Here is a 27,997-nt window from a genome sequence, read left to right on the forward strand (position 1 = left end):
CCTTAGCTTCCCTGGTGTCCATCGGATCTTCTGGGAGCCAGGACTGCAGACCCACCATGCAGTTCTCTCTCCCCTTTACCCCCTCCTCTGACTGGGAGGGCGGGGGGTCAGGGAGCCCCTGCTGCCTGGTCGCAGCTGCTCCAGGCCAACTCTGCCGGCCCAGTTTGGACTGAGGGGAGAGGAGAGATGCTGTCTTCTGTCTTCTCCCCAGAGTTCCTTTGCTCAGAGGAGCCAGGCTCCTTGAACCTACCCTTTCTTCTGACCCCTCATTCCTCAGCTCTGGGCTGAGGCCAGAAGCCCAGCATCTTGGGGCTACAACAGTCCTGGCGTGACGGAGAAGGGCAGGATGAGCCAATCTGTAAGCAGAGAGAGGGAGCTTTAGGGGGCACCCCTCTCTACCGGGGTAGGGGGGTGGCCTGAGCATCCTTGGCCCAGAAGATCTGAGTGACAGGCTTTGGGGTCAGACTGCAGTCATTGCCACACAACCAACCTCATGCCCGCGGGTAAAACTCTAAACAATGGTGAATGTTGCATTCTAGTTTCTGTTCCTGAGATCAGCAAGACTTGGTCACTCCCTCCATGTCACTGCTGGGGGGCAGGGGGTACAAATATCAGAAAAGGAGGTGTAAGGTGACCCAGCTGTTCAGGAGCAGAGAGGAGAAAGGGGGCCGGGGCGGGGCTGGTGACCTGCCTGCCCAAGTGGGACTGAAGGGGAAACGGAGTGAGCGGGGCTGGCTGGGCTGGAGGGGGTGCAGGCGCAGCGTGGCTGAATGGACCTCTGAAGAAGGGGACCTGGGCCACTCCTTCATTGTTTCTGGGAAGGACCATCCCTCCCCTATTCCTTCCCTCCTCCAAGACCCCTGTGAGGGAGCTGGTCTACCGAGGGCCCGGCCAGGCTTTGACACCCAAATTAGAACCAGCCAGAACTGGGTTCAGATATCCGGTCTGCAGTTAGCCGGTGATCTTGGGTGGAACCCGGACCATCCCGAACCTCAGTTTCCTCATCTGTAAATAGGGATCCCAGCCCTGCTCCTGGGGTTATGGAGAGGATTGAGACTCTGGATCCCTGAAACGGCAGCTTCAGTCACTTGGACGACTGACACCCCTTGTCCTTAGGAATCTGGAAGCGTTCTCGAGGGCAGCAGAAGAGGGTTGGGGTGGGGAGCTGTGGGAGGCCCGGTGCCTCTGCGCCCTAGTGAAGGGTAAATGGGGTCCAGGGTGCGAGGGGGTCAGCGTGGACTTTGGTCCTGAGCTGGGCTCCCTCCTAGACATGGACTCCAGTGGGGCCAGAGCAGGAGCAACCAAGAAACTACATCCTGCCCTTGGATGCTGGCTCTGAGGAAAAACAGGCCTTTCCTCAGCTGCAGCCTGCTCCGCAGGTTCCCGGAGAGAGAGAGAGAGAGAGAGCTAGAGAGATGCAGAAATGCAGAGATAGGGGCAGGTAGAGAGAAACACAGAGAGGTGGCCCGTGTGAGCCCCGGTTTCTCTGTATTTGTTCGTGACCCAGTGTGTGACAGTCTGCCTGCGTGTGAGTCTCCGTGTGTGGAACATAGCAGCATGCCACTGTGTGTCCAACAGTGTATGTGTGTTTGTGACCCCAAGTGTGATTCTGCATCTGTGGGAAGGTCTGTGTGTGAGAGAGAGAGGCATCTTAGTGTGTGAATGGGTGTCTGCCAGTGTGTGTCCGTGTGTGGATGAGAGACCGCGTGCTTGTGACAGAATGTGTGGCTGTTTCTCTGTATCTATGCCTGTGACAATGTGACTTGAGCACATGTCAGGGTGTGTGTGTGTATACATGTGTGTACCTGACTGTGTATTCGTGTGTGGGAGAGAGACTCCATGTCCTGTCTTGTGTGTAAGCATGTGTGTGATAATGTGGGTGACAGTGTGCCCACATGAGGGGTCTGTTCTTGTGAGAACGTGTGTGTGTTGTCTTCCTCCCCCTGCCCTTCTGCTTGTGTATCTGGAGTCTTTAATAAAAAAAAAAAAAAAACCGAGGCCAAGTGCCCAGAGTCCAGCAGCCCCATCCTGGCTCTGGAGGTGGAGCGAGGAGGAGGCGGGGGCCCTGGAGGAGCCGTGGGGAGGGTGCAGGGCCGCATCAGTTGGGAGGCCCGAGAGTTGTCACTGGAGCCCGCTTTTTCCTTTGGGGAGGTCTTCTCCCATATTTCCCACTTCCTTGGCTTCCCTTTCCTCCCTCCCCTCAATCAAAAAGGCTCCCAGAGTCAGAAAGAATCTGATGCAGAATCACACCGAGAAATGACACTGTAGAAATGACACTTCTCACTTCCAACACTGCCTGCTTGGACAGGGCTGGGTAATTTCTAAAGGTTTTCACCTGCTTCATCTTGCAGGCTTTATACAGGGACTCTGAGGAGAACGCGATGCCCATTTTACAGATGAGGAAACTGAGGCCCTCGAAGATTCGTGTGTGTGGGCCCTCCAGCCCCACATTAATAGACAGAGCTGGTGTTTAAACGGACCCCTTGAGGCTCTCTGCCCAGTGCTGTCTCCCACACACCTCTCCCTCCTGGCGTCCTCTTTCTCACCTCCTGCTTCTTCCCCAAACTCCAGAATCTGGGAGAGTCCCTCTCCTTACTGTAACCTCTACCCCAGGCATTGTCCCCATTCGCCTGCCTTCACCCGCCTCAGGGAGATCCCATGAGGCCTGGCAGGTCCTGATTCTACAAACTGCCCTCTGCCCTCACCCTGGTCCCTTAGACCCCCATGCTGTCCCGGCCACCTCTGCTGCCTGTGAAGGGCAGGGGCTTCTACTGCGTCCTCCCTACCACCCAGCACCCCTAGCCCCTCCTCACCAGGCGTGGAGCGGGGACTCACATCACGGGAGGAGGGAAGGGGGGGAGCTGGTGTGCAGGCCCTTCCTCCTCCTGGTCCCTGCCCCTCGGGCGCCGTGGCCCGAGCAGCCTCACTGAGCTTTGCTACTGGCTCATCTGCTGCTCGAAGATGTCACAGATTGAGCAGAATGATCAGTCCTTGGCCTCGTTTCCTCTTGCTGGGAGTTTGTTGATCCTAGAAATGGGGGGGGCAGCACCTTGACTCCCCAGGACTCCTGGCTGTCCCGTCCACTCTGCCCTCTCCCATAAAAAGCAGAATTCGAGGACAGGGTTGTTGACTTTGAGGTTTCCATGTGCCAGGGGCCGTTCATTAACTCACTTAATCCTCACAGCAATCCAGGGGAGGAAGGCATGGTTGTTATTCCCAATTTGTACGGGTCTAAGCTGAGGCTGGGGGTTAAAATTCTTGCACAAGATCACAAACTTCAATTACAGGAGAGCCAGGGTCAGGGCTCTTCACGCTTCTCCATGTACCTGTGTTCACTTGAGCTCCTGGGCCCTGTCACACTGGGTGACCCCAGCCTTGTTCCGGACCAGAGTCTCACATCTGCCCCAGGCCCTGCGCACTGCTCTCTCCCTGGCCCAGAAAATTCCCCCGAACCTCAGTCCAAGGCTTTCTTCTGCTTGCTCACCGGAGCACAGCATTCCCCACCTCTCTCCCTTTGTTCCTGCTCGGCCCTCCTGCTGAAACACCACCCTCTGCCTTTGCTAGTGCCAGTCTCTCCCCTCCACACCGCTGCTTAACCCCCAGCTCCTGGCCCCCAGAGTCCCCCAGGGGCCCTGCCCCGGGCACTCCCTGAGCACTTTCACTGCTGCCTTCACTGTTGGGTCCTAAAGAGCATTTGAACCCCACCCCCACCCCCACTCCCCAAATAGCCAGGCAACTCTCTCAGGCAGGGCTCTGTCATTCATCCTGTGCTCTTCATGTCCCCCCACCATGTCCCCACCTCACAGAGGCTGGCACAGCATGACCTCCATAAATGCCAGGCAGGGAGAGGCCAGAGTTCCAGGTAATTTGTGTGTTTGGGGCGAGGGGGATGCAGTGAGCAGTATTTGGAGAATTTCAGCTTCTGCAGGAAGAAGACAGAGGACCCGTATTGTCAGGAAGCTCTTTATCTAAGGGGGAGATACACCCCTGCCTCAGGGAGCCCCCATCTGAGGGGGAGACAGAGCCCTGCCCTCAGAGAACCCCGGTCTGAAAATAGTTTCATGTCTAAAGCTCTGCTCAGAGCAGGTGACAGGGCTGCCTCTACCTTTTTTTTTTTTTTTTTGAATTAAAAAAATTTTTTTAATGATTTTTATTTTTTGCATTACAGTTGGTTTACAGTGTTCTGTCAGTTTTCGACTGTACAGCAAAGTGACCCTCTGTCTTGAAGCTCCTAGGGCTGTCCTTCTGGTGCTGTCCTCAGCCTTTAACTACCCACCATCCCTCCCCCCGCCCCGCCCCCCAAGACTTCTGGTTTCCCTGGGCTTCCTCATCCACACTTTCTGCCCAGACACACCTTCTGCCCCAGTTCCCAGCAGTGACCTTGCTTCCTGCCTGTTTTCCTCCTAGAAAGAGATCACGGGCCGTTTCTCCCAGGTCTCCCTGCTTCAACCAGCAGCTGCATTCAGGGCAGGAGGAGAAGGAAGGGGGATAGGGGTCGAGGGACTGATCCCCCAGGACTGACTCTAGCGGAAACGGTGCCAGACCCTCAGTTGTAGCTAAAATCATGACACTGCCTTCACTGTTGTATTTGATCCCTTGTGTGTTTATTTATTAAACAAATACACTTGACCTTTGCCCTCAGAAGAGCACTGTCTTTCAAGTAGCTCTACCTGTGGCCTCAGCACACTTACTCTAAGAATGTGGCTGGAGCTCAAGCAGGCTTGGTCTCCTCCTTGGGTCTTCCTCGGCGGCCAGGGAAGAGCACAAGACTGCCTTTGTCTTTATGGGAAGTGTCTTTTAAACCAGGATTCACTTTACACCTTGGCAGGATTACCTAGAAACCAGATCCACTGTGCCTAGGGCACCACCAATCAAGGGCGCAAGCTTCTAAAAAGAAGCTTTTTTTTTTTAAGAAGCTATTTTGTTTTTTTGTCTTTTCTGGGGCCGCACCCATGGCACATGGAGGTTCCCAGGCTAGGGGTCTAATCGGAGCTGTAGCTGCCAGCCTACGCCAGAGCCACAGCAACGCGGGATCCGAGCCGCATCTGCGACCTACACCACATCTCACGGCAACGCCAGATCCTTACTTAACCCCCTGAGCAAGGCCAGGGATCAAACCCGTAACTTCATTGTTCCTAGTCGGATTCGTTAACCACTGAGCCATGATGGGAACTCCTAAAGAAGCTATTTTAATTTCAGCACACATATATACTTTTGTGATTTCAAGAAGTGAAACTTTGTTTTAAATTATGTATAGGTCCTAAATTTTATACTAGGGGCTCCCTGGTCATTTTAGTGTCTACAGCCTCTAAATGGGGAATATTTATAATCTTAAGCCGGTTCAGGAAAAAATACAACTAAAAAAGAAACATAGTCCCAAGACACATCTGAAGGAAGTTCACTAAAATGTTTGGAAAGGAACAATTCTTGCTCAGCTGAGTTTGCATGGGTCTCTACTAAAAAGCCAGTTCTGTTCTGAAAATTGAGGTACATATCCCTCGACTGACAGATAGGGGGGACCCCTCCCATTGCAGGGCCCATCCCCCTGTTCTGGAACTTTTCTGATCCCTTCGCCCATGTCCCCAGGACTTCTTCTCCAGTTGATAGAAGCTGGGCTGAATACTTGATCTGGGTTGTTATGCTGGTAGGAACTGGTGGGGGATCATGCTGGCCTCCCAGGTAGCAGACTTGCCTCTGGCAGGAGGGATGCTGGGGGAAGCTCTGCAGCACTGAAGGCCACACAGCCCATGCTCTCCTGTACTCCGTCACAGCCACTGAGCTGGGTGACTCCAGGTCCCAGCCTTAGCTCTGCTCCTTGGGGTGCCCCTCTCCCCGCCTTGCCTTCATGTCCCCTTCTAGAATGGTGGATGAAAGTGTAAGAACCTCGCAGGCCGGCTGACTGGGTGCTGGAAAGGAGCCTGTGCAACCACAAAGCCCAGGGCCCTCGGGAACTCCCTCTCCTGGGCGAGGTCAGCAGGGACGAGACACGCTGTCCCCTCCCCCCTCACGCACATTCCCCCCCCCCCCCCAGCCCCCAGCGTCCTTTCAGTAGCCACTGGCTGGACACTACGCACAGGGAGGATAAAGATGAAAAACATTCACCTGGGGCCCCTCTTTGGGTCGTCACCCCCTTGTCTTTTGTTTGTTTGTTTTTTTAGGGCTGCACCCATGGCATATGGAGGTTCCCAGGCTAGGGGTCTAATCGAGGGCCACAGCCATAGCCACAGCCACAGCCACAGCAATGCCAGAGCCATGTCTGCGACCTACACCACATCTCATAGCAACTCCGGATCCTTAACCCACTGAGCGAGGCCCGGGGTCAAACCTGCATCCTGTTGGATGCTAGTTGGGTTCGTTAACTGCTGAGCCATGATAAGACCTCCCTGTCACCCCTTTTCAGAGATAGCCAGAGCCTGTGGCATTTAGGATCCTAAGGTGGATGTTCAAGAAACCGAATGTTCGAGGTAAAAGAGGGTAAAAGAGAGGCTGGCTGGACTCAAGGGGCCCCCTTTTCTTTCTTGCCAGGGCACCACGGTGTCCCTCTCAGAAACAGTGCAGAAATGGCGAGAATACCGACGCCAGTGCCAGCGCTTCCTGACTGAGGCTCCACCCCCTGCCACAGGTGAGTCCAGGTAGGGCCCTGACCTAACCTGGCTGGGCCTCGTTTGCCTCTCCAGGGCGCCCCATATGCCCTGTGCCCGGGGGTGGGGGGCATCCTTTTGCTGCCATGTTCCCTGTGCCTCCTCGGGAGCAGGGACCTGGCCTTTCCTCCTCAGCACTGCCTGGCCTGTGCAGGGGCAGGAGGCCCAACCCACTACTTATAGGAGTAAATGTTTGGGGGGACTTTGGGGGGGCATCATTTAAAGAGCAGAGGGTTGGAGCCAGATAGGCCTGGGTTCTAGTCCCAACCTGCAGCCATGACCCAGGGACAGAGGAAGGTCATCTCAGCCTTGAGAGCTACCATCCCCCTCCTTGGGGGGGAACTTAAGAATAGGCCCACATGGATCATTTATTGAGCACTTGCTATGCTTGGATATCTGTACTACACACAGTGTTGGTCCCCACAAAGCCCTGTGGCCCAGGGATCAACCCCACTTTACAAATGAGAAAACAGAGACCCTAAGTACTTGGCTCAAAGTCTTACTGCTGATAAGGGGCACCTGCCAAGTGGGAAAGTGCTGGAGGGGCAGGACACCTCAGGGGAGGTTAGCCAGCCTCCTGGGTGGGGGGTGGGGAGGGGAAGGGCCCCGCCCAGGCGGGGACTGAGACACTGTCCCCCTGCACCAGGCTTGTTCTGCAACCGGACCTTTGACGACTACGCCTGCTGGCCAGATGGCCCGCCGGGTTCCTTTGTGAATGTCAGCTGTCCCTGGTACCTGCCCTGGGCCAGCAGCGGTGAGTCCCCTCTCTCGCACATGCGTGGACCCCCCTTTCAGTGTCCAGGAGCCCCTGGTGGGGGTGGAGTTGGGGTCGGGGATATGCTGCTTCCTTTCTGCTGAGACACAGCCCTCCCCACTCCAGAAAGCCTCCTAACAACAGTCTGCCTGTCCTTCCTTGGGGGCAGGGAGCAGGGGTGGGGGTGGGGTGAGGGGGATGTCAGGTGTAACCTGGGCCTGAGGCCTATGCTGGCAGGTGGGGTCTGACTTAAGACCCTCTCCAACCCCCTGCATCTAGTAGCCAGGAAACTGAGTCAGATAGGAGCAGAGCCTGGGGGTGTGGTGTGGGGGCGGGGTGACCCAGCGGTGTCATTGCTGGGAGGGGGGGCAGGGTGTGTGTGATGTTTGTGTTTGTAGGTGCCCCCTACCTGGTAGTGGCCTACAGCCTCCTCCTAACTCCAGTGGTTGGCTGCTCAGATGAACCCATCGTATGGTTGTCTGCCAGGCCCTCCTTGGCTCACCTCCTGTCTGCAGGGGACACCCTGTGCTGGGACAGGTGTGACTGGGTAGGTGAGAGGGTCTTTGGAGTAGGGACCTACAGAGGCTGCAGGGGGAGCTCTGTGGGGAGGGGCAGTTAATGTGCCCCCACCCTTACCATCCATCCCAGGCTCCAGGGAGGCCGGCAGGAGACGAGCACCTCTGCCTCAAAGGGCTCAGTCTCAATAAGGGAGAAAAGACACTACCCAATGCTAATAGTAACAGCGTTAATTGAGTCCCTGCTATGTGCCCAGCCCTGCCCCCAAAGCAGAGTATTCATTTTGTCTTTACAACTACCCCGTGGTTATGCTTCTTGTACAGATGAGGAAACCAAGGCTCCAGAAAGTTTAAGCCACTTGCTCCAGATGACGTGGTACTGCAGGGCCAGGACTTGAAGCCAGCCTGTGCTCTTAGGTACAGGCCTTGATGGGGCCTGAGACCAAGCAGAAACTGGCCCAGAAGCAAGTGTGAGGATGAGGGCATACTATGGAAGCCAGTGGGCTTCCTGGAGGAGACAGCCCCTGAGTGGAACATCAGGGCACCCGGCAGGGTGAGCTTCACCTCAGAACCCAGGACTGAGGTCAGATGAAGCCCAGGTGGGAGTCCTAAGAGGCTTGCTCTTGCTCTCCCCTCCCTGCACATCCACCTGTCCCCAAGGCGCACAGGGAGCGCCTGGGCCTGGAAAGAGGCCAGCACCTGCGTAGGACATGGGGGCCATCAGTGCCCCTCACATTCACTGCTGTAGCTGCTGCAGGCGCATCACGTACCTATGCCCGTTTCCTCCTGGGAGGTACATACTCTGATGATCCGTTTTATAGAGAAGGAAACTGAGGCACCGAGATGCTGAGGGACTTGTCCAAGCTCACATGGGGAGTGAGGAGCAGACCCGGGAATCAGGCCAGGAGTCTGGTTTAATGTAAGTGTGTGTGGGAGTTCCTATCGTGGCTCAGCAGAAACGTATCTGACGAGCATCCATGAGGACACAGGTTCGATCCCTGGCCTCGCTCAGTGGGTTAAGGATCCAGCATTGCTGTGAGCTGTGGTGTAGGTCACAGAGGTGGCTCGAATCCTGTATTGCTGTGGTTGTGGTGTAGGCCGGTAGCTATGGCTCCGATTCCACCCCTAGCCTGGGAACCTCCATATGGTGGCCATAAAAAAAAAGAGAGACCAAAAAAAAAAAAAAAAAAAGAGTATGTGCCTTTGCTGCACCAGACTTCCTCCAGTGCGGGTGCAAGTACATGTGCCTATGTGTGTGTGTGTTCCTGTGTGTGTGGCTCTGGGCAAGGAGACAGGTGAGTGGCCTGGGCCTCTGCTGGCCAGGCACATCCTGAGGGAGGACAGCGAGCTGCCCGCCCCCTCCCTCTAGCTGAAAAAGTTGAGTCCTGCAATCTTATGGTTCGGCCTGATGCTGTTCTGAGTGTCTGTGTGAGCTCGGGCGAATTTCTAGACCTCTCTGGGCCGCAGCTCGCCACGTGGGAGATGAAATAAAGCCAGGTGTTGGGAGGATGGCAGGTTCTTAAAAAATGGACCCTGTTCATTTTTTCCACCCTCCCGACGTACTCTCCTCCACTTCCTACCACACACACACTTTCCCTGCCCCCCAAAGGTTTGGGACTGGCGGCCTGGCCAGCCTGGGCTGGGCCTCTAGACCCCCGGGAGCCAGGCCCAGGACAGGGCCCATCACTCAGCACCAAGCCACCCCCAGCTCTGCCTGCCGCTCGCAGCTCCATCCATCACCTTTAATTTTATTTGAGCAGGAAATAGGTCCTGGTGGTGCCCGTTTATGAGCGAACACGGTTTTATTGCTTTCTCCATGAAGATAACGGCCACCGCGCAGGCCCCCTGCCAGCCTCCCTCCCCTCCCCTCCCCTCCCCTCCTCACCGAACTAATTCACTCTGAGTGCGACACGCGGATCACAGACGCTGCCTCTCCCTCCCCTCTCCCTGAGTCAGGGACTTGTAGGGACACCCACCCTGAGCTTCTGCAGCATAATTGCTGTCTCTGACCTGTCCTGGCTGCCCCCTTGGCACTGGAGCCTTCCCTCACCCCCTCCCAGGACATGGGGGAGCAGGAAGGGGATAGTTCTGGAACTTCCTTGGGCTGTCCAGGGAGTAACCTGTGGAAGAACTTCACAGTGGGAGTTAGGGGTGGGCAGGTCTCAGGCAGGGTCCTGGCAGAAAACACACTCAGCTGGGAATTTGAAAAGACTTTAATGGAGGGGCCACTTACAGAGGCTGAGCCGGGTTAAGGGCCAATAAAATATATAAAGCACCAAGGGCCTCACAGTGGGAAGCTTTAGCATCCCTGGCCCTGAGTGGCTATGGGGCAGGAACGGGGCTATGGGGCCCTCGTGGCAGCTGGAGGTCACGGTGGTGGAGAGGCCACTAGCAGGGCAGGACCGTGGTCACAGACGGACAGAGCCATTGCCAGAAGCTCGGAATCAAGGCAAGAGGGAGCACGGGAGAAATACCCCAGGCTTTCTCTCCTTCTGCCCTTCTGCCTTCTACTGGTCCTCTCATGGGCCAAACCCAGCAGGGAGCCTAAGCAGTGCTGTCCACAGGGGGCAGCCTTCTGGGATGCAGAGCAGGCAGAAGGATGAGTGCCTAGAGAAAGAATTAAATTCAAAACAGGAACCCAGGGGAGTTCCCATTGTGGCTCAGTGGCATCTCTGGCCTCATTCAGTGGGTTAAGGATCTGGCATTGCTGTGGCTATGGGGTAGGTGGCAGCTGCTGCTCAGATTCAACCCCTAGCCTGGGAACTTCCATATGCTGCGGGAGCGGTCCTAAAAAGCAGGAAAAAAACCCGAAACAAAAAACAAACAAACATACAGAAAAATCCAGGTACCTGGGGAGTTCCTGTTGTGGCTCAGTGGGTTAAGAACCTGTCCAGCATCCATGAGGATGCGGGTTTGATCCCTGGCCTCTCTCGGTGGGTTAAGGCTCCAGTGTTGCCGCAAGATGTGGTATAGGTCACAGATGCGGCTTGGATCCAGTGTTGCCATGGCTGTGGCGTAGGCCAGCAGCTACAGCTCCGATTCGACCCCTGGCCTGGAAACTTCCATGTGTTGCAGGTGTGGCCTTGAAAAGAAATCCCCAAAACAACAAAAAACCCCAACAGTTATCCGGGCCAGGTCTCTCTCAGGAGCTAGGGATGTCATGGTGAGACCGTAGTGGGGTGTGAGTGTGTGGGTGTTGGGGAGAAGGGGAGACCTCCCTCGTGGAGCTGAAGAAGTCAGCTCAGGGGCCCAGGAGGGGTGTGGAGGGAGCTCAGAGCCATCTCTTCTGCCTGGGGTGTGGCATCAGGAAGGCTTCCAGAGAGAAGTGACATGGGGGCCAGTGTGAAAGAACAGGCGGATGGAGAGGGAGAAGGGGGAAGGGGGAAGGTGGCCCCTCCAGGGAGGGAGCTCATCCAGGCGCCACCTCAGAAGTGGGGCCAGGCCTCAGGCCTCAGAGCTGTTCAGCATCCCCAGAGCCGGCCCTTGAATTCTGACCCCTCCAGTTCAGAATTGGGGGTTGCAGTGAGAGAGCGGGGGCAGGTGAGCCAAGGAAGGCAGGCATTCAAAGGAGATGCCTCTTGTCCACAAGATTTCTTCTGTAAACTGGAAGAGGCTGACATGGCTCCTGAGAGCCTGTTGCCGCCTGGGGGAACCTCCAGCCGCCTCGTTTACCCACAAACAGCTGATCTGCTCATTATGAATCATTCCAGGCTCATTAGCTGCACCCCCTCCTGATCCCTACCTGTTTGTTAGCTTGGGTCTAATTATAGGAAAGTCATAAAATGCTTTAAAAAAAAAGGGTTATAACTGACAATTTTTCGAGATTCTGGCACGTGCCCCCCTTGAGTAATGTTGAGCCCAGAAGTTTTCACAGCAGGCCCGGGGCACCACAGGGAAACTCGGGCTCCAGCTTGGTCCTGGAGGAGTTCTGGTGTGGTAGTCTCCTCAGCTCCAGCCCAGCCCCGGTGGGCAGAGCGGGCGGGGTGGGGGTGAGGGGTTGGAAGAATTGGAAGGTGGCAGCAGCAGGGCTTCCAGCTTCCCCTGTGACTGTGCTTTGAAGGCCTGCTGGACACCAAGCACTTCCTGTGCTTTATCTCCGAATCCTCACACCACAGACCTGGGAAGTTATTATAGTTCCCATTTTACAGATAAGGAAACAGACCCAGGGGTGTCTGTCCCAAATCCCACAGCTAGTTGAGGGCAGAACCAGGAGTCGAACTTGAGTCTGTGGTTCAGAACCTCGGCTCCTCCCCCGAGGCCGTGATGGGATGCACCCCCCACCCCCACCCCTAGCTGATGCCCTGGGTTCAAGTCCCGCCTTTGACCCTCATTCCAGCACTCTACGGAGGGCAGAGTGTGACTGCCCTCTTCGAGTCTCAGCTTCCCGGCCTGGGAGATGAGGGCCCAGGAGTCCTTGCTGGCTGCTGCCGTTGCCGGGGTGCAGGAGCTAATGGATTCATGAGCGGCTCTCCACAGCCCTGAGTGCCCGCGTCCACGTGGAAGGGCGGCTGTTAGCTTGATTACAGACGCCGCTGCAGCTTCCGGGAGGGGAAGTGTTTAATTGGGGGTTTTATTTCCAGCACCAGAGTCTGACTTAATGAAATATTCCTGGGCCTCCTGGCATGCGGCCGGCTGCCTCCTGGTGTTGACAAGACTGGAGCCAAGCCTCTGGCTGTGATTTACCAGCAGTTCCTGGGCCAGATAAAGCTGGGCTGATAAGCCAGGCTGTGCCCAGACCTACCCCATCTCCAGCCAAGATGGGCGTCTGGGGACCATGGCCCGGCCAGGAACCCGTCCTGCCTTTTAATATTTGCTGCTAATGAAGGACAATGGACAGACGTGCTTATATAGGCTCACCGAGCTTCTCAGGGACGCAGCGATCCCCTGACACTGTGCCAGTAACACATACATCTGTGCACACACCGCCTCCCCATCCTCCCAGATGGCCCTGAGCAGGGGGCCCGGGAGTGGCATGGGGTGTCAGGGGCCCACGCTAGCATGAGGACCTGCTGGGAGGACACTGCATGCAGGCAGATCTGAGGTCGGAGGACAAGCAGAGAAAAGGCACATGGCCATTGTTGACTGTTAATAGCGAGTCTGGCTGCTAACTTTTGGCCTCTGGGGGCGAAGAGCTGGGGGCTCAAATCCTGATTCTGCTGCTTCCTGGCTGGATGATCTTAGGCAGATTGCTTGGCCTCTCAGAGGCTCAGTTTCTTCGTCTGTAAAAATGGGATTAGCTGTGCCTGCCTTGTAAAGTGGTTGTGATGTTCAAACTGTCAGGCCTACCGCAGGTGTTCAAAAACCAAGAGAGGGTTCAAAGGGGACCTGTAGGCAGAGAACCAGCAGACAGAGTGCCTCTTGTGTGCCAGGCCCTGTGCCAGCTGTGGCAAGTGGGTGTCATTTGGGTCACATTGCTGCAGGCTGTCCTGGGGAAATGGCGCTTTGAGGCTTTGGGCTCCCTTGCCATGTCCTCTCCCTTCCCCGGCCCCTCTGCCTCCTCTTTTCTTCCCACTTCCTCCCAACAGAATGGGCTGCCAGATAAGGTTCTGACATCAGTCTCTCTCCCCATGGAGCCGGCCCAGATCCCTATCACTGCTCTGGGCTCATCTACCACTGAAGACTGGTTGGGGCCTCCTATCAGAAGACTCAACCCCTGGTAAAGAATTCCAGACATCCACGCAGCAGATAAGAGAGGCATTTGGGGGCCCTTCCAGTTGCTAAAATCAGACCCAGTGCCTCCCCTTCTCTGCTTTTGTCTTTGCCTGATTTTGTTCATAAATGCATCAGGGGATTCTTGGGACCCTGCTCCTCCCACTGCCAGAAGTACCACCATTAGATTTTTCAGGGTTTGGTTTCTCTTCTTGGGGAAGTCTCTTAAAACACAGGTCCTTCGAAGAATTCCCGCTGTGGCACAGTGGAAACGAACCCAGCTGGTGTGTATGAGGTTGCGGGTTCCATCCCTGGCCTCACTCAGTGGGTTGAGGATCCGGCGTTGCTGTGAGCTGTGGTGTATGTTGCAGACATGACTCAGATCCTGCGCTGCTGTGGCTGTAGGGAAGGCTGGCAGCTGCAGCTGCAATTCGACCCCTAGCCTGGGAACCTCCATATGCCGTGGTGTGGCCCTCCAAAGCCAAAAATATATATATATTTTTGGAGTTCCCCCCTGGTGGCTGAGTTGGTTAAGGCTCTGCTATGGCACCAGTTTAATCCCTGGCCTGGGAACTTACGCCTGCTGTGGGCATGGCCCAAAAATTAGAATTTTAAAATCTCGAGCTCCAGCTCCCCTCATAGAAACCCCTGTGCTAAGCCTCTCCCTGCTTTTGTCCCTGGTTTCCTGGCCCTGGGCCAGACTTCTATTTCCTCTGACATAAGTAAGCCCCTGGCCCCTCTTGTGACCTCACAGTAAACTTGGAGCCACAAGCCACCCACCTCCCCGGGCAGTGGACGTGAAGCACAGCAGGGCAATTTCGTCAGTTCCAGATGCCCAGACGCGGTGTGAATGGGTACAGGCAGATGTCACAGCCCCATCTCTGCCGGACCTCTGTGTGATCTCATTTGCCCTTAGGCTGTTTCTTTCTGAGTCCCTTTGTTTTTTTTTGTTCAATGAGCGTCTTGATTCCCTGAAGCCAGGGACTGTACTTCCTTCTTTCACCCTGGGAGCTCCCTGAGGACAGGATCTCTCCCCACCCTCAGACTGGGACAAAGACAGTCTCCATCTCCAACTACTTGAAAGGAGGAACTGATTCCCCTTTCTGAATGGAGAGTCCCTAAGGGCTGTGTCTTTATGGTTGACTATGTATTCCTTTTAATCAGGTGATCTTTGAGAGTAGGACTGGACTTCCTCCATCAGATTAGAACCTCGTAAGGGCAGGTCTGTGTCCCCTCCTCAGACTGGGGTCCCTGAGGCAGGGCTGTGTCTCCCCTCTCAGACTGGGCTCCCTGAGGACAGGGCTGAGTCTCCCCTCAGACTGGGCTCCCTGAGGCAGGGCTGTGTCTCCCCTCAGACTGGGCTCCCTGAGGACAGGGCTGTGTCTCCCCCCTCAGACTGGGCTCCCTGAGGACAGGGCTGAGTCTCCCCTCAGACTGGGCTCCCTGAGGCAGGGCTGTGTCTCCCCTCAGACTGGGCTCCCTGAGGACAGGGCTGTGTCTCCCCCCTCAGACTGGGCTCCCTGAGGACAGGGCTGAGTCTCCCCTCAGACTGGGCTCCCTGAGGCAGGGCTGTGTCTCCCCTCAGACTGGGCTCCCTGAGGACAGGGCTGTGTCTCCCCCCTCAGACTGGGCTCCCTGAGGACAGGGCTGAGTCTCCCCTCAGACTGGGCTCCCTGAGGCAGGGCTGTGTCTCCCCTCAGACTGGGCTCCCTGAGGCAGGGCTGTGTCTCCCCTCAGACGGGGGCTCCCTGAGGCAGGGCTGTGTCTCCCCTCAGACTGGGCTCCCTGAGCTATGTCTTATTCTTTCTCTCAGGAGCTCTGTGCCCACTTGCTCCTGAGGTCTGCTCTGCCTGAGGAGGTGGGCACTGAGTTCTGAGAATCAGAAATCACAAGGGGAGTTCTCATTGTGGCTCAGCAGATTAAGAACCCAACGAGTATCCATGAGGATTCGGGTTCGAGCCCTGGCCTCGCTCAGTGGTTTAAGGATCCAACATTGCTATGATCTGCGGTGTAGGTTGCAGAGGTGGCTTGAATCAGGTGTTGCTGTGGCTCTGGTGCAGGCCAGCAGCTGCAGCTCTGATTAGACCCGTAGCCTGGGAATTTCCATATGTGGCCATAAAATTAAAAAAAGAAAAAAAAAAGAAAGAAAGAAAAAAGAAATTACCCGGGGTGGCTGTGGGTCTGTCAGGGCCACTGCTAGTCAGCACCAAACCTTGTCTGCAATGTGATTTGAGGCAGGAATGTGGAAATGGGCTAGAGTGGACTCATCTCAAAAGTGTGAATTTATCAAAATGCACTCTAAATTGGCCAAGAGAAAACACCGAGGGGGGGTGCTGGTCAGGTCACCTGGGTGACCCTCTGTCCCTGGACCACACAGGCATATGCAGGAGAGGAAGGCTGACTCCGAGCAGTCATTTCTGGGGCTGCAGGGGTGACCCTCGGGGTGGGGAGGAAGGAGGGCCTGGTGGCCTCTGGCCAGGACTCAGGTCCCTCCTGCGTCTCTCCCCCCAGTGCTGCAGGGTCACGTGTACCGGTTCTGCACGGCTGACGGCCTGTGGCTGCACAAGGACAACTCCAGCCTGCCCTGGAGGGACCTGTCCGAGTGTGAGGAATCCAAGCACGGGGACCGAGTGAGTTGAGCTAGCGAGCAATGGAGTGTCAGGGTGCCCGCTTCATGGCAGCAGGGACCTGGGCAGCTGGAAAGTCGGTCTGTGGCTGTCCGCTCAACCCCTGCCTCTGGGGCTGTGCCCACCATGCTTTCTGGACAGAGGTGGTGTCTGCTCATCTCTGGCCTGGGAACAGGGCCCTAGAAATCCGAGGCCCATGGCCATCGGTTATTCTCCTAGTTCTGAACCCGCCGCCTCATCCCACTTCCGTGGGAAAGAAGGACGTGGGAGAGGAGAGTTGCGGGCCACGCCTGACACCGTCTCCCCCGTGTGCACACAGAGCTCCCCAGAGGAGCAGCTCCTGTCCCTCTACGTCATCTACACGGTGGGCTACGCCCTCTCCTTCTCCGCGCTGGTCATCGCCTCGGCCATCCTCCTGGGCTTCAGGTAAGGGGTCGCCTTCGGCCCAAGCCACCACCCTGTCCTCAAACAGAGGAGGGCTCACCAAGCCGAAGCAAGCGCAGGGGGTCCGCTCCGAAGAGATAGTCCGAGAGCTTATACATAAAATATGAGGCTGGAGTTCCCGTCGTGGCTCAGTGGGTTAAGAAACCGACTAGTGTCCATGAGGATGCGGGTTTGATCACCGCCCTCACTCAGTGCGTTAAGGATTCCGCATTGCTGTGGCTGTGGTGTAGGCCGGCAGCTGCAGCTCCAATTTAACCCCTCGCCTGGGAACTTCCATATGCCACAGGAGCAGCCCTAAAAAGAAATAAATTAAAAAAAAAAAAAAAAAAAGAATATGAGGCTGAAAACACAGGCCACGATATGGTGGCCTTAGTCTAATCTCTACTCACTCGTCTCTCCCCTGTGAATATGTGCGTACAATACTGCAAAAAAGGAAAAACTCACACACACACCACATGCCCCACACCTAGCAGCGGACGATAGGAGTAGGGGAGGTCCTCTCTGGTGAACACATGTAGCCTAAATGATCGGGAATCGAGTATAATTTTAGACAAGACCTCCGGGGTTTAGATATTCTGCTCCCTTTGGAGCTTGTCAGCTCCTGTGGGAAAGTTCTTCCCTGAGTCTAACCTAGATCGGCCATTCCTTGCAAAGTACTAGGCTCTTCCCCCTCCCTCTGCACTGATGATGGTGGGCTAGGAGGGCTGGGTTCAAGGCCAGAAGGGTTCCCAGGACAGGGAGCTCAGGAGACCGGCCAGCAGGAACAGGAGAGGTGACATTCCTCCTGTGGTCCCCAAGGCTCCTGGCAGCGTGGGGGCTGGGCACACAGTCAGTGCTCCTTAAATGCACTCACTCGGTGAATTTTCTCCCCTTTTATAGTGATGCGTTCAGAGATGCGAAAGTGCAGTGTCTGATACTCCAGTCACCTGTGCCCACACACCATCCAGCCCGAGACCTTCCCTCCCGCTCCCCACCAGAGGGAACCCCTGAGGGGGCCGCTTCTAATTCCCACGCATCTCTCTATACTTTTATCACATTTCTAAGTTATCTATAAAAATGTATAGCGTGGGTTTTACATATTTTTAATGGCATGTTGGACATATCCTTTCTTGTCAGTGCTGTTTGGGGCCCGATATGATGTGTTTGTGCGGTTCATTCACGTTGACACAGGCAGTTCTGTTTCATTCGGTCACTCTGCTGCGTGGTATATTACAGGTTATTTATTTGTCATCCTTTCCATGGGCATTTGACATGTTTCTCTTTCTCTTCTTCCCTGATGTGTAAACCATGCGATGATGAACATTCAAACCCATGACCCCTTTGCATTTCCCCAGGAGAATTGCCTTCCAGGAGAATTGCCTGGCCGGGCTACCACGTGCTGTCGTGGCACATTTATTCCGTGTTGTGAAGTCGCTCTCGAAGTGGTCATACCAGTTTTTCCCTCCTCCCAGTAATACCTGAGAGTTCCCTCAGCATCTTCACCAATAATACCTATTTGCAGGCCTAATTGCTGCTCATCTGAAGTGTGTGAAATATCTCATGATGATGATTTTAATTTGCGGATCCCTGATTCCTAGAGAGATCTAGCATTCTTTTTATGTTCATTCTGGGATTTGCTTGTTCATATTCTTTGCTTGCTTTTTTACTGGCTTATTTAGCTTGTACTTTTTAAATTTTTTAAAAAATTTTAAATTAAAGCATAGTTGATTTACAATGTTGTGTCAATTTCTGCTACACAGAAAAGTGACCCAGTTATATGTGTATATATATATGGGCAAGATATATGTGTGTATATATATATATATACACATTTTTTTCTTATTATCTTCCATCACATCAGCTTTTTTTGTTTGTTTGTTTTAATTTTAGAGGTTCCTTATATATTCTGGACAGTAATTCAGGCTATATCCTCTCAGTTTGTGGTTTATTTTTTTCACTCACTTTATGGTTCCTTTTATATACAGAAGTCCTGAATTTTAATGGCAAGAATTTTTTTTTTTTTTTTTTTTTTGTCTTTTTGCCATTTCTTGGGCTGCTCCCGTGGCATATGGAGGTTCCCAGGCTAGGGGTCTAAACGGAGCTGTAGCTGCCAGCCTACGCCAGAGCCACAGCAACGCGAGATCCTAGCCGCATCTGTGACCTACACCACAGCTCATGGCAATGCCGGATCCTTAACACACTGAGTGAGGTCAGGGACCGAACCCGCAACTCATGGTTCCTAGTTGGATTCGTTAACCACTGCGCCACGATGGGAACTCCAACGGCAAGAAATTTTAATGCCAGTGTATCTGATTTTATTGATAAACAAAATTTATCAATAAATGTTATCAATTGATAAAAATTCTTTTTTTCCAATTGATAAAACAACTTTCAATTTTTTTTTCCAAAGACCAAATTTCTTTCCGGTCCAGTTTAAGAAACTTTCCTTACCTAGGGTTGTAATTTTGCACCTCCCTTCTGGCTCCTTGGTTAACCTGGACGTTATTTTTGTCTACAAGAGATTTAATTTCTTTTTTTATTAATTGCATCAGGACCATTTATTGGTAGCCCCCGACTCCCTGTCTGGTTTGCCATGCCTCCTCTGCATGCAGCAAGCATCATCTGTGCCTGGGTGGGTCTCTGTCATCTGGATATTTTTCCCATTGGTCTAGTTATCTGTCTTTTTTCCAATACCATGGGGCCTCAACTACTATAGACTAATTTAAAATCTTATTTCTCTTATAGCAAGGGCCCCTATCTTGTGGTTCTTTTTTTTTTTTTTTTTTTTTTTTTGTCTTTTTGCCATATCTTGGGCCGCTCCTGCGGCATATGGAGATTCCCATGCTAGGGGTCCAATCGGAGCTGTAGCCGCCGGCCTACGCCAGAGCCATAGCAACGCAGGATCCGAGCCGCGTCTGTGACCTACACCACAGCTCACAGCAACACCAGATTGTTAACCCACTGAGCAAGGGCAGGGATCGAACCCGCAACCTCATGGTTCCTAGTCGGATTCGCCAACCACTGCATCATGACGGGAACTCCTATCTTGTGGTTCTTTAGAAATGTCTGGACTATTAGCCTTTGGCCCGTCTTTATAATTTTGTTGTCTTTTTAGGGCCACAACTTCGGCACATGGAGATTGCCAGGCTAGGGGTTGAACTGGAGCTGCAGCCCATGGCCTACCTCACAGCCACAGAAACATGGGATCTGAGCCTCATCTGAGACCTACACCATAGCTTACGGCAACACCGGATCCTTAACCCACTGAGCGGGACCAGGGATCAAACTTGCATCCTCATGGTTACTAGTCAGGCTCATTACTGCTGAGCCACTATGGGAACTCCATCTTCTTTATAAATTTTTTAAAGTTACATCAAAAAAAAAAAAACCAACACTGTTGGAATTTTTATTATAGCCCTATTGAATGTATCCATTAGTGCCAGGATAATTGACACTTTCAAGACAGTGAGTCTTTCTTTGCATGAATCTGATGAATCTTCCATTAATTTGAGTCTTCTTTAATAATTTTAAGCCAGCTTTACTGTATTCTCCATAGAAATCTTGCCCATCTTTTGTTAGATTTATTTCTAGGTATCCAGTAAAATCTTGTACAAATGAATTTTTAAAATTTCCTTTACATTTACTTCTAAATTGTGCTTTTGCTGTTATACATAAAGACACATATCAGCAACCTTGCTGAATAAACTGTGATTAGTTCTAATGAATTGTGTGTCAGTTGTCTTGGATTTCCTACGAAGATCCTCTATAATTTACAGACAATGACAATTTTGTGTCTTTGTTTGCAATTCTTATGCGTTGTTCCCCTTGTCTTCTTATAGTGGCCTGAGTCTGCAGTACAATGTTCAAGAGGTTGATGAAAGTCTCTTACGGCTAGATAATCCTTATTTTGTTCCTGATTTTAGCCACTTTTTTTCTTTTTGGCCGCACCTGTGACATGAGGAAGTTCCCAGAGCCAGGGATCAAACCCATGTCCCAGCAGTGACCCGAGCTACTGCAGTGACAATACCAGATCCTTAACCCTCTGCATAACAAGAGAACTCCTATTCTGATTTCAAAGGGAATATTTGTAAAATTTCTCAGTCAAGGAGTTCCCATCATGGCTCAGTGGTTAACGAATCTGACTAGGAACCATGGTTCGATCCCGGCCCTTGCTCAATGGGTTAAGGGCCCGGGGAACTCCATATGCTTCGGGGCGGACAAAACTAGCAAACAGACAAAGAAAGATGTCTCCTCCTCGTTTAGGCAGTTAGCTCTGAACGGGTTAAGAAATGCCCTTTTGTTTCCAGTGTGCTATGCATCTTTACATGAAAGGATATTGAAGTTGTATCCACACGTTTTGAATTCTTGGTTCTGTAAGGCAGCCCGGAGGCATGTTAGATGTGAGCCTGTCATCAAGAAACCCAGCAGGTCCCCAGTAGGGAAAGTGGTCCTCACACAAACCTCTTGGGTTACACATGACTTTGTAGAAAAGCAGATGCAGCAGAGAGAAGGACAGAATGTGGATGAGGGTGGGAATGGCGGAACCACACGACTGAAGGCTTCATAGACAGTCAAGACTGGAGTGGGACCCAAAGGATCTTCAAGATTATGGGGAAGAGGGAGTTCCCGTCGTGGTGCAGTGGTTAACGAATCCGACTAGGAACCATGAGGTCGCGGGTTCGGTCCCTGCCCTTGCTCAGTGGGTTAACGATCCAGCGTTGCCGTGAGCTGTGGTGTAGGTTGCAGACGCCGCTCGGATCCCGCGTTGCTGTGGCTCTGGCGTAGGCCTGTGGCTACAGCTCCGATTCAACCCCTAGCCTGGGAACCTCCATATGCCGTGGGAGCGGCCCAAGAAATAGCAACAACAACAACAACAACAAAAGACAAAAAAAAAAAAAAAAAAAAAAAAAAAAAAGATTATGGGGAAGAAGGGCATACTCAGAGGAAGAAAGACGGGGGCAGGTTCCCAGAGCGGGACACATGCCTGCGGTGTGTGTGAGCCTGAGAACCAGAGGGTGTGGAGCCGAATTGTTGGCCAGCATGCCAGGAAAAGCCCTGCGTTCTCCCACAGACACCTGCACTGTACCCGGAACTATATCCACCTGAACCTCTTTGCATCCTTCATCCTTCGAGCACTGTCCGTCTTCATTAAGGATGCAGCCCTCAAGTGGATGTACAGCACGGCCGCCCAGCAGCATCAGTGGGACGGCCTTCTCTCCTACCAGGTGTGTGGCGGGTCCAGGGAGGGATGGGTGGTCGGTGAAGGTCAGTCTCCACAAGCCCACTCAGGCCTGGCACAAAGAAAGGCAAGAGCTTCCCAAGCCTGGTCCTCAGGGCGCCCCCAGTGTGAGGGGAAAGGCAGTTCACCATGGGGAGCCCCCAGTCTAAGGAGGGAGCTACTGTCCTGCCTTAGAGAGTTCTAGTTTGACTCAGGGTAGTGGTTTTTAGAGACAGACTGGGTTGAATTTCCAGGTCTGCTTAATGACGTTTTAAGCAAGTGATTTATCTTCTTTGAGCTTCAGTTTCTCACCTGTCTTGGGATAACGTTCGTTTTGTCCACCCAGGCGGACCCAATGAGCTAAAGCAGGTCAAGTTCTTGAAAAAGGTGGAAGGTGTCAGCTCTCTCATCCTGCCTTCACCTCGGCAGGAGAGCAGCCGGGGCGGGACCGGGGGCAGGGAGGGGGGCAGGAGAGGCGGGGGCCGAGCTGTCATCCCCCGCGGACTCTTCCTCTGCCCCCAGGACTCTCTGGGCTGCCGCCTGGTGTTCCTGCTCATGCAGTACTGCGTGGCAGCCAACTACTTCTGGCTGCTGGTGGAGGGGGTGTACCTGTACACGCTGCTGGCCCTGTCCGTCTTCTCGGAGCAGCGCATCTTCAGGCTCTACCTGAGCATAGGCTGGGGTAAGGCCCACCATTGTGGCCCAGGGGGTGGGAGACCCTGACCCCTCTTGGAACGGCTGCCTTCAGGCTACCCCAGGAAGGCAACTCGGTCCTCAGAACACAGGGCCGGGCCAAGGTGGGGAGAACCCCCTCCTGGGCCCAGGGCGCGCTGCCCATGGGGCTCTCAAGTCACCATTCACCCCTACCTTGCCTGACTCTCCTTCCTTAATGGAAGTGGAGCCCTTCACCCTGTGGCCTGATACACGACAGACACCATTGGCCATCGAGGCACCACCTCAAAGGCACCTGCTCCTAAGACCCTTTGAAGATGGAGCCCCCATCCAGTCCTGGACACCCCAGCCCCTGAGGGAAATGGAGAGTTCTGGGCCTCAGGGTGGGGGACCCCGGGGTGGGACTGAGGGGCTGTGGCGCTGTCACATGATGATGAAGAGGAGGGCTCAGAGGAGAGCCGAGGAAGGCTGGAGGGTGGGCCGGAAGCCAGCTAAGGAAAGGGTGGACCCTGGATGTACCTGGAGCCCAGCTGGAAATGTTCTAGCCAAAAAAGTTTGCCAAGAACCATTGTGTCTTTTTTTTTTGCTGGAACATTTCTGGTTGTGCTTTGGCCTCTCACCATAGGGGATTCCGATGAAAATAGGGGTGGGTGAGGGCTGGGACTGAGACACCCACCCTAGCAGCCCCCCACTTCTACCCGGCTACCCCAGAAACAGCTGCAACAACGCTGCCTCTGGAGGGGCCCACGGCAGTGGAGCCGGGGGCAGGCCCTGTCTCCCGGTGTCTTGCGCTGCCTCCTGCCACTCTTTCACTCCCTCTGCATCTTCCTCCACTCACCTGCCTCAGGCCGCCCCCGACCTCCAGGGACCTCCACACTCCTTCCTGGACTGGCTGCGGCCCCGAGCTTTTGCAAGGCCCCGCCTGGTCCGGCGCGCCCCTTGGGAAGCTGCTGCAGGTTGCCAGCCCCTGGCTCTGTTTAGCCCTCTCAGCCCTACTGCCCCCATCCTCACACGTCACCCCTGGTTGCCCATGCTCTTCGGCTGCTTGGTTCTGAACCGGCTCATTGCGGAAGCACGCCTCAAGGGGCTTGGATGTGATCAGTGTCTGGAGCGCAGGGCCTTACAGAGAGTGGGCATCGGCACCGGGCCTCCTGACTCCCAGGCCCTGGGCCACCCTGCCTGCCATGCAATGTTCTCTGGCCTGCACTGCATCTCTTTCGTCTCCTAAGGCCTGCCGAGTAAGCTCCAGCCTCCGCACTTGTGGGCAGCTGGGCCTGGCCTCTGCACCTAGCTCCCTGCTCCTACCCTTCCTCCCTCCTCGACCAGGGCCTGGCCCTTCCCTCCAAGGCCTCTTCATCCTGCGAAGGCCAAGGGCCGCTAAGCAGGCAGTAGGCAACTGAGAAGCCCTGCAGCCTATCTGGGGGTGGGGGCAGAGTTAGGCCATGGAGGGGAGCTGTCCTCAGGGTGGGGGACCGTCTCTGTCCATTCTGGGAAATAGCGTCAGCGCTGTAGTGCTTTCACCATGGTGATGGGAGCGCAGGAACAATCAAAGAGATGCTGTGCTGAGTGCGGAGGAGAGTGGGTGGCTGGTGGAGGGCAGGGGCTGGGGGGCACACAGTGTCCTGCAGGTCTCTGAGTGGGAAATGGGGGAGAGGTGCCAGTCACTTCCCACCACCTCATGCCCCACCTTGGGGCTCAGAGTCTGAGGGAGCAGGAGGGCAGGACCACCGCCACCCCCCCACTTCCCAATCAGAACATCCTTTTCTTGAGGAATTGCAATGAGGAGATGCAGGGAGAGACAGAGGGTCAGAGACCAAAGATCAGAGAAAGAGGTTCACGGTGAGCTCAGAACACTCTTGTGAGGCCAGGAGGCTTGGCCCAAGTTGGGATGCTTGGGAAACAACTTTTAGCTTCATAGGTAAACATAAGAATTAAAATTAGGGAGTTCCCGTCATGGCGCAGTGGTTAACGAATCCGACTAGGAACCATGAGGTTGCGGGTTCGGTCCCTGCCCTTGCTCAGTGGGTTGACGATCCGGCGTTGCCATGAGCTGTGGTGTAGGTTGCAGACGCGGCTAGGATCCCGCGTTGCTTTGGCTCTGGCCTGGGCCGATGGCTACGCCTCCGATTAGACCCCTAGCCTGGGAACCTCCATATGCCGCAGGAGCGGCCCAAAGAAATAGCAAAAAGACGAAAAAAAAATAATAAAATAAAATAATTAAAATTAGGACTCAGACCCATGGGGGGAGTCCCCCAAAGGTCGGTCAGCTTCTGCTGCTGTCCACAAGCGGCCAGGTGCCCCTGTAGCCCACCGCAAGGAGGATGGGTGCAAGCGATGCACGAGGGCATCAGTATCTCTTGGAGCCAGCTCTCTGTGTCTTAATTCAAGCTTTTTTTCTCCAGCCTGTTTGGTTGATTTTCTAAATGGGAAAAAGATGAAGCCAGCAGGGAGTGTGGAATGTTTGCATGCTGCAGAGCTGTGCCTGCCTTTGTAAAGACTTTGTTAAGGAGACGCTGATCAATGAATGAAGCTCACCAGGTCTGGCTGATAACATGAATGAGCTCGCCAGTCCTGGAGTGGGGTTTCAAAGGACAGCAAGCAGCTGGGGAGGACAAGACAGAGGTGTCCGTGCATGTTGGTGGCTCCGGGCACTGGCACGTGTTTGCCTGGATCACTGTCCTTCTCTCACTGATACATTAACTTATTCATTCATCCATTCATCCATTCACTCCATTCTCACTGGACATCTTCTCTTTGTTTCCATTTTTAAAGTTTTATTGAAGTGTAGGTAATTTATAAGGTTGTGATCATTGCTGCTGTACAACAAAGTGATTCAGTTATACCCGTGCACACATCCATTCTCTTTCAGATTCTTTTCCCACGTAGATTATCACAGAACATTTGGGAGAGTCCCCTGTGCTAGACAGCAGGTCCCCACTGGCCAGCCACTCCATATACCACAGTGTGCATATGCCAGTCCCCCCCACCCCCACTGGGTGTCCTGTATGTCGCAAGCTCTGTACCATGAGCTGGGCTTTCTAGAGGCCATTGCCCCTTGTCCAGTCTCATGAAGATCTGTTACTAGGAGTTCCCATTGTGGCACAGCAGAAATGAATCCAACTAGGAACCATGAGGTTGTGGATTCGATCCCTGGCCTCGCTCAGGGGGTTAAGGATACAGCATTGCCGTGAGCTGTGGTGTAGGTGGCAGATGCGGCTCAGATCTGGCATTGCTGCGGCTCTGGCGCAGGCTGGCAGCAACAGCTCCAATTAGACCCCTAGCCTGGGAACCTCCATATGCCACAGGTGCGGCCCTAGAAAAGATAAAAAAAAAAAAAAAAAAAAAAAAAAAAAAAAAAGATCTATTACTAAAGCATCACATAATAAAAATAAATGGCCAAGGGGGATTCTCTAGTGGCCTAGCAGTTAAGGATCCAGTATTGTTACTGCTGTGGCAAGGGTTCAGTCCCTGCCCTGGGGACTTCCACATGCCACAGGCACAGCCAAAAAACTGGCCAGGGAGAGAGAGAGAGCCGATGAAGAATGCTGGCCGGCTGTGAGCTGCGCTGCCTGCCTCCTCCATCTCTGTCTGTACCATCAGGCACAGTAGCCCCAGGCATATGATCCACCCGGGAGCTACAAGTGAGCGACATCAGCTCGCGCTGAGGGTGTGGATAATGGTGACAGGAATGGTGATGAAGTGGGCTCTGCCCTGGAAATGTGCTTCTGGGGGAGACCCCCCACCCCAGAAGCCACCCATACATACATATGGCCCCCCCCCCACACACACACACACTGTGTGTCCACACACCTTACTCTGCCCACTTTTCCCCCTCAAGATACCCACCCCTCCATCCCTGAGAGGGGCACCGATAGAGACAGCATGGAGAGAGTTGGTGCAGAAAGCCCTTGAGGGTGGCAGGCATGGGTATAGATTATGGTCATATATCCTTGTCCCACTTGTGTCCTTCTGAGCTGCTGATCCATCTCCTCAGCTGTCGCATGAGCACAGACAATCCCATTTTTTTTTTCTGGCTGCACCTGCAGCATAGGAAGTTCCCAAGCCAGGGACTGACTCCAAGCCACAGCTGTGACCTACACGGGAGATTGAACCCACACCTCTGCAGTGAGCGGAGCTGCTGCAGTTGGATTCTTACGTTGCTGTTTTTTTTTTTTTTTTTTTTTCTAGCCACACTTGCAGCATATGGAAGTTCCCAGGCTAGGGGTTGAATTGGAGATGCAGCTGCTGGCCTACATCACAGCCACAGCAACACCGCATCCGAGCTGCATCTGCAATGTATGCCACAGCTTGCGGCAACACCGGATCCTTAACCCACTGAATGAGGCCAGGGATCGAACCTGCATCCTCATGGAAACTATGTCCGGTTCTTAACCCAGTGAGTCACACTGGGAACTCCTGCAGTCAGATTCTTAATCCACTGCACCACAGTGGGAACTCATGAACAATCCAATTTTAAGTCAATAAGCACATATTGAGGAGTTCACATCATGGCTCAGCAGCAACGAACTCGCCTAGTATCCATGCAGATGTGAGTTTGATCCTTGGCCTTGCTCAGTGGGTTGTTGCCATGAGCTGTGATGTAAGTTGCAAATGTGGTTCTGATCCCACGTTGCTGTGGCTGTGGCACATAGACCAGCAGCTACAGCTCTGATTCCACCCCTAGCCTGGGAACTCTCATATGCTATGGGTGTGGCCCTAAAAAGACAAAAATAAAAATGAAATAAAATTATAAAACACATACTTAGCTCCCAGGGTGAGATAGGCACTGAGGCTCTGCAGGTGAGTGAGGCTCTATCCTCAAGGAACAGGAAGCCGGTGTATTTGTTACCTGTTGCTGTATAACAAACGGTGCCACACTTAGCTGCCTAAAGCAACAATTATATCTTGCAGTTGCTATGGTCAGAATTCTAGGTTTACTGTGCTGCACTTCTCAAGCTCAGGACCTCTGAGACAAGTGCAGTCAAGCTGTCAGCCAGGGTTGCTCTCATCTCAAGGCTTCACCGACTGGAGAATCCACTTCCAAACTCACTCTCAAGGTTGCTGGTGGGAAGCTCAGGCCAGGCCTCCATTCCTCACCACAGGGCCTTCTCCCCAGGCGTTGAGTGCCCTCCTGACACCACACCTGGTGTCCCCCCAGGGCAAGTGATCAGATTAAGAGAGAGAGAGCCCAGGACAAGCCTCTCATAACCTTTTAAGACAGTCTTTTACAGCCTCATCTCAGAAGCGACATGCTGTCACCTCAGCACGTGTTATTGGTCACACAGATACCAATACAATGGATATAATGTGGGTCTCACCAGGGTGTGAATACCAGGGTTGGGGACGGTAGGTAGGCAGGCGGCCACCCCAGGGGCTGTGACCACACCATCAGGCCTCAGCCAGGTGGGAAGCGTTGTTGTTGTCACTGCTGTTACTCTGGCCACCATGCAGGGTTAGCTGGGCTGTCATCACCAAGGATGGGGCTCCTGTCTCTGCTC

The 27,997-nt window shown here is 53.8% G+C and overlaps 2 protein-coding genes across 2 annotated transcripts in view; one reads left to right on the plus strand and one right to left on the minus strand.

The window, feature by feature from the left end:
• MOCS1 (molybdenum cofactor synthesis 1) overlaps positions 1–27,997 on the minus strand; it is a 918,787-nt gene that overhangs the window by 95,468 nt on the left and 795,322 nt on the right. The window lies entirely within an intron of this gene.
• GLP1R (glucagon like peptide 1 receptor) overlaps positions 1–27,997 on the plus strand; it is a 36,928-nt gene that overhangs the window by 1,276 nt on the left and 7,655 nt on the right. Inside the window, 6 exon segments of the mRNA NM_001256594.1 lie at positions 6,526–6,622; positions 7,288–7,395; positions 16,071–16,189; positions 16,506–16,612; positions 21,681–21,834; positions 22,350–22,509. Coding sequence (NP_001243523.1) covers positions 6,526–6,622; positions 7,288–7,395; positions 16,071–16,189; positions 16,506–16,612; positions 21,681–21,834; positions 22,350–22,509 — 745 coding nt within the window.

Source organism: Sus scrofa, chromosome 7 (genome assembly GCF_054392235.1).
Source record: "Sus scrofa isolate SSC_HxYL_T2T_F1_AM1 chromosome 7, Sscrofa_HxYL_maternal_Yorkshire_Landrace_v2.0, whole genome shotgun sequence".
In the NCBI taxonomy this organism is placed as follows: Eukaryota; Metazoa; Chordata; class Mammalia; order Artiodactyla; family Suidae; genus Sus; species Sus scrofa.